This window comes from Gadus macrocephalus, chromosome 6, assembly GCF_031168955.1.
Source record: "Gadus macrocephalus chromosome 6, ASM3116895v1".
NCBI lineage: Eukaryota > Metazoa > Chordata > Actinopteri > Gadiformes > Gadidae > Gadus > Gadus macrocephalus.
The window spans coordinates 26981607-26986845 of record NC_082387.1 but is presented as its reverse complement, the minus strand read 5'-3'; the positions used below and the strand labels follow the sequence as shown (position 1 = coordinate 26986845).

The 5239-nt window shown below is 51.3% G+C and overlaps 1 protein-coding gene across 1 annotated transcript in view; it reads right to left on the bottom strand.

Annotated features, from left to right (window-relative positions):
• Window positions 1-519: 519 nt before the first annotated feature.
• The window catches only part of LOC132459612 (DC-STAMP domain-containing protein 2-like), a 10022-nt gene continuing 5302 nt past the window's right edge, over window positions 520-5239 (bottom strand). The window contains exons 9-10 of the mRNA XM_060054258.1: window positions 5111-5233; window positions 520-1841 (exon numbers count right to left, since the gene is read on the bottom strand). Of these exons, the coding sequence (XP_059910241.1) occupies window positions 1005-1841; window positions 5111-5233 (960 nt within the window). The 3' untranslated portion in view covers window positions 520-1004. The remainder of the gene's footprint in view (window positions 1842-5110; window positions 5234-5239) is intronic.

Below are 5239 nucleotides of genomic sequence, written 5' to 3'. Positions count from 1 at the left end.
TCGAACGGACTAGGCACCAATGTTTCATTTGTAGATGTATGTACTTCATATCAATGTATGACTGCATGTATGTATGCACGTATGTATATACTCTTGCAGTATGTATGCATTTACATAAACAAACAAACATTACTGATACTCTATTGGTCTCTGCTGCTGTGAGCTCGTTGGTCCATTCATCCTCATCTTGAATCGTTGTCTCTTCAAGCGTTTTCTTTCTCTGTGACTTCCAGAGATTCCAGAAAGAGTCCGAGTTCAGCGCCGTTAGATTGTGAATGTCTTCATGTAATGTTGGGCATTTGATGGATTATTAATGACGGAAGGCAAAACCACCCTAACCTTCTTATCTCCATAATCAAAGTGTACAGATTGTGTGCGCACGTCACAAAAGTACATCTTGGGTAGAAGTGAAGACTAAAATTTGTCCGTTTGACATTAACCAGGCTTTTAAAAGTGCTGTCTGTGAGTAGAACATTTTTTCTGCGGTTCATTATTCAATTAAAGGCAGTAAAACATGGAAACGGTTAATATTGCAATTTTATTTTTAAATACATACACTCTGAAACAAGCCACAGTTGACATCAGTGAGCTACTGCCGTCAATAAGCCTCCATTCTTATCCCCTCACTAACACATCCTCTGGCTGCTTCTGCTAGAAACATCACATGACCTGATGAACTGAAAGTATCATATCTGTATTTACTGAAAACATCCCTATAGTAAATAGTTGTATTCAGGAGTTTAAGGTGGTTCAAAGGTGGAGCTCTGGATGCGTGTTGAGGCTCACAGTGTTGTGTTCCTACCCCGTCACCACGGACAACACGACACTGAGCCCCAACGACTGGTTGAGGCTCTAAGCTAATCGACCCATATGCCTGTTGACAAAGGCACCACCTCCTCTCCCTCCTCCTCTTCCTTATCCTCTTCCTCCCCTCCCAGCACTTGCACATCCTGCTGTGGAGGTGGGGGGCCCCACCGCAGTGGGCCCCTCAGTCTCCGGCCTCCTCAGTCTTCGTCCTCCTCCTCCTCCTCCTCCTCCTTGTCCTGCTCCGCGGGCAGGGCGGGGCTCAGGTACTGTAGGAGGGGGCTGAGCAGCACATCGATGGCGGACGGCCTCCGCTGGGCAGTAACGGGAGGGCGATCCTCCTCAGCCTCCTCATCCTCCTCCTCCACCTCCTCCTTCAGGTCCTCCTCCACCTCCTCCTCCTCGGCCAGCCTGGCCCCCTCCTCCTCCTCCTCCTCCTCCTCCAGCTGCTCCTCCTCCTCCTCCTCCTCCTCCTTGTCCTGCTCTGCGGGCAGGGCGGGGCTCAGGTACTGTAGGATGGGGCTGAGCAGCACCTCGATGGCGGACGGTCTCCGCTGGGCGGTAACCGGAGGGCACTCCTCCTCAGCCTCCTCCTTCAGCTCCTCCACCTCCTTCTCCTCCGCCACCCCGGCCCCCTCGGCCTCGGGGACCAGGGCCCCGGCCCCGCCCTGGTCCGCCGGGCCGGTGGGGCTCAGGTAGTCGAAGGCCTTCTGGCCCTGGGACACGAACTGTAGGATGGGGCTGAGCAGCAGCTCGGTGGCAGAGGGCCTGCGCTGAGGGGTGACGGGGGGGCACTTCCCGGGCTCCGGGCCCCCACCGTTGGGCATGCCGGGCGTGGCCGCGGCGGCCCCCTGGGGGTTGGCGGCGCTGCCGGAGCCCAGCCGCGCCCGGGAGTACAGGCTCTTGCGGCGGCGTGGCCGGCCGTCCATGGCCTTGAGGAACAGGCTGCTGGTGGAGTCGCGGCGCGGGGCGATCTGGGTGGTGAAGCGCTCCTGGTTCAGGAAGTCCTCCACGTCCTGGTCGCTAGGCTGCTGCAGCTGGGGAGGCGTGAGGAGGGAAGGCTTTGAGACTGGGGCTGGTAAGGCTACGAGACGGTTACTGGTAAGGCTACGAGACGGTTACTGGTAAGGCTACGAGACTGTTCCTGGTAAGGCTACGAGACTGTTACTGGTAAGGCTCTGAGACTGTTAATGGTAAGGCTACGAGACTGTTACTGGTAAGGCTCTGAGACTGTTCCTGGTAAGGCTACGAGACGGTTACTGGTAAGGCTCTGAGACTGTTACTGGTAAGGCTACGAGACTGTTACTGGTAAGGCTACGAGACGGTTACTGGTAAGGCTCTGAGACTGTTCCTGGTAAGGCTTTGAGACTGGGGCTGGTAAGGCTACGAGACGGTTACTGGTAAGGCTCTGAGACTGTTCCTGGTAAGGCTACGAGACTGTTACTGGTAAGGCTCTGAGACTGTTCCTGGTAAGGCTACGAGACTGTTACTGGTAAGGCTACGAGACTGTTACTGGTAAGGCTACGAGACTGTTACTGGTAAGGCTCTGAGACTGTTCTTGGTAAGGCTACGAGACTGTTACTGGTAAGGCTACGAGACTGTTACTGGTAAGGCTACGAGACTGTTACTGGTAAGGCTCTGAGACTGTTCCTGGTAAGGCTACGAGACTGTTACTGGTAAGGCTCTGAGACTGTTACTGGTAAGGCTTTGAGACTGGGACTGGTAAGGCTTTGAGACTGGGACTGTTAAGGCTTTGAGACTGGGACTGGTAAGGCTTTGAGACTGGGACGGTTAAGGCTTTGAGACTGGGACTGGTAAGGCTTTGAGACTGGGACTGTTAAGGCTTTGAGACTGGGACTGGTAAGGCTTTGATACTGGGACTGGTAAGGCTTTGAGACTGGGACTGGTAAGGCTTTGAGACTGTTACTGGTAAGGCTTTGAGACTGGGACTGGTAAGGCTTTGAGACTGGGACGGTTAAGGCTTTGAGACTGGGACTGGTAAGGCTTTGAGACTGGGACGGTTAAGGCTTTGAGACTGGGACTGTTAAGGCTACGAGACTGGGACTGTTAAGGCTTTGAGACTGGGACTGGTAAGGCTTTGAGACTGGGACGGTTAAGGCTTTGAGACTGGGACGGTTAAGGCTTTGAGACTGGGACTGGTAAGGCTTTGAGACTGGGACGGTTAAGGCTTTGAGACTGGGACGGTTAAGGCTTTGAGACTGGGACTGGTAAGGCTTTGAGACTGGGACTGGTAAGGCTTTGAGACTGGGACTGTTAAGGCTTTGAGACTGGGACGGTTAAGGCTTTGAGACTGGGACTGGTAAGGCTTTGAGACTGGGACTGTTAAGGCTTTGAGACTGGGACGGTTAAGGCTTTGAGACTGGGACTGGTAAGGCTTTGAGACTGGGACGGTTAAGGCTTTGAGACTGGGACTGGTAAGGCTTTGAGACTGGGACTGGTAAGGCTTTGAGACTGGGACTGGTAAGGCTTTGAGACTGGGACTGGTAAGGCTTTGAGACTGGGACGGTTAAGGCTTTGAGACTGGGACGGTTAAGGCTTTGAGACTGGGACTGTTAAGGCTTTGAGACTGGGACGGTTAAGGCTTTGAGACTGGGACGGTTAAGGCTTTGAGACTGGGACTGGTAAGGCTTTGAGACTGGGACTGTTAAGGCTTTGAGACTGGGACTGTTAAGGCTTTGAGACTGGGACTGTTAAGGCTTTGAGACTGGGACTGGTAAGGCTTTGAGACTGTTGCGTTGTTAAGGGCGTTGAGACGGAAACTGTGTTAAGGGCTTTGAGGCTGTTGCATCTGTGGTTCATTATTCAAATAACGTCAGTAAAACATGGATGGGGTTACTATTGCACTTTTATTTTTAAATACATACACTCTGAAACAAGCCACAGTTGGCATCAGTGAGCTACTGCCGTCAATAAGCCTCCATTCTTATCCCCTCACTAACACATCCTCTGGCTGCTTCTGCTAGAAACATCACATGACCTGATGAACTGAAAGGATCATATCTGTATTTACTGAAAACATCCCTATAGTACATTTATATGCAAAGCTATATTCAGGAGTGTAAGATGGTTCAAAGGTCCACGTCTTGGTCGCTAGGCTGCTGCAGCTGAGACAGAGACAGAGCAGGGGTCAGGACTCAAGGGCTTTGAGACCGTGTTAAGGCTTTGAGAGGGTAACAGTGTTAAGGGCTTTGAGACTGTAACAGTGTGAAGGGCTTTGAGAGGGTAACAGTGTTAAGGGCTTTGAGACCGTGTTAAGGCTTTGAGAGGGTAACAGTGTTAAGGCTTTGAGAGGGTAACAGTGTTAAGGGCTTTGAGACCGTGTTAAGGCTTTGAGAGGGTAACAGTGTTAAGGCTTTGAGAGGGTAACAGTGTTAAGGGCTTTGAGACTGTAACAGTGTTAAGGGCTTTGAGACCGTGTTAAGGCTTTGAGAGGGTAACAGTGTCAAGGCTTTGAGAGGGTAACAGTGTTAAGGCTTTGAGAGGGTAACAGTGTTAAGGCTTTGGGACTGTAACAGTGTTAAGGCTTTGAGAGGGCAACAGTGTTAAGGCTTTGGGACTGTAACAGTGTTAAGGCTTTGAGACTATAACAGTGTTAAGGCTTTGGGACTGTAACAGCGTTAAGGCTTTGGGACTGTAACAGTGTTAAGGCTTTGGGACTGTAACAGTGTTAAGGCTTTGAGAGGGTAACAGTGTTAAGGGCTTTGAGAGTGTAACAGTGTTAAGGCTTTGGTACTGTAACAGTGTTAAGGCTTTGAGAGTGTAACAGTGATTAAGGGCTTTGGGACTGTAACAGCGTTAAGGCTTTGAGAGGGTAACAGTGTTAAGGCTTTGAGAGGGTAACAGTGTTAAGGCTTTGAGACTGTAACAGTGTTAAGGCTTTGAGAGGGTAACAGTGTTAAGGCTTTGAGACTGTAACAGTGTTAAGGCTTTGAGAGGGTAACAGTGTTCAGGCTTTGAGACTGTAACAGTGTTAAGGCTTTGAGACTGTAACAGCGTTAAGGCTTTGAGAGGGTAACAGTGTTAAGGCTTTGAGACTGTAACAGTGTTAAGGCTTTGGGACTGTAACAGCGTTAAGGCTTTTGGACTGTAACAGCGTTAAGGCTTTGGGTCTGTAACAGCGTTAAGGCTTTGGGACTGTAACAGTGTTAAGGCTGAGACTGTAACAGTGTTAAGGCTTTGAGAGGGTAACAGACAGTGTTAAAGCTTTGGGACTGTAACAGCGTTAAGGCTTTGGGTCTGTAACAGTGTTCAGGCGGCAGTAACACGGGGGCGAGGATGGACTCACCATGGCGTACAGGGGGCTGGAGTTGATGAGGAACTGCAGCAGGACCATGGTGAGCTCCTGCAGGTCCACCAGGACCTCGGTGGCCCTGTGGGGCAGACCCCGGAGCTGGCCCGCCAGGTCCAGCTCGGC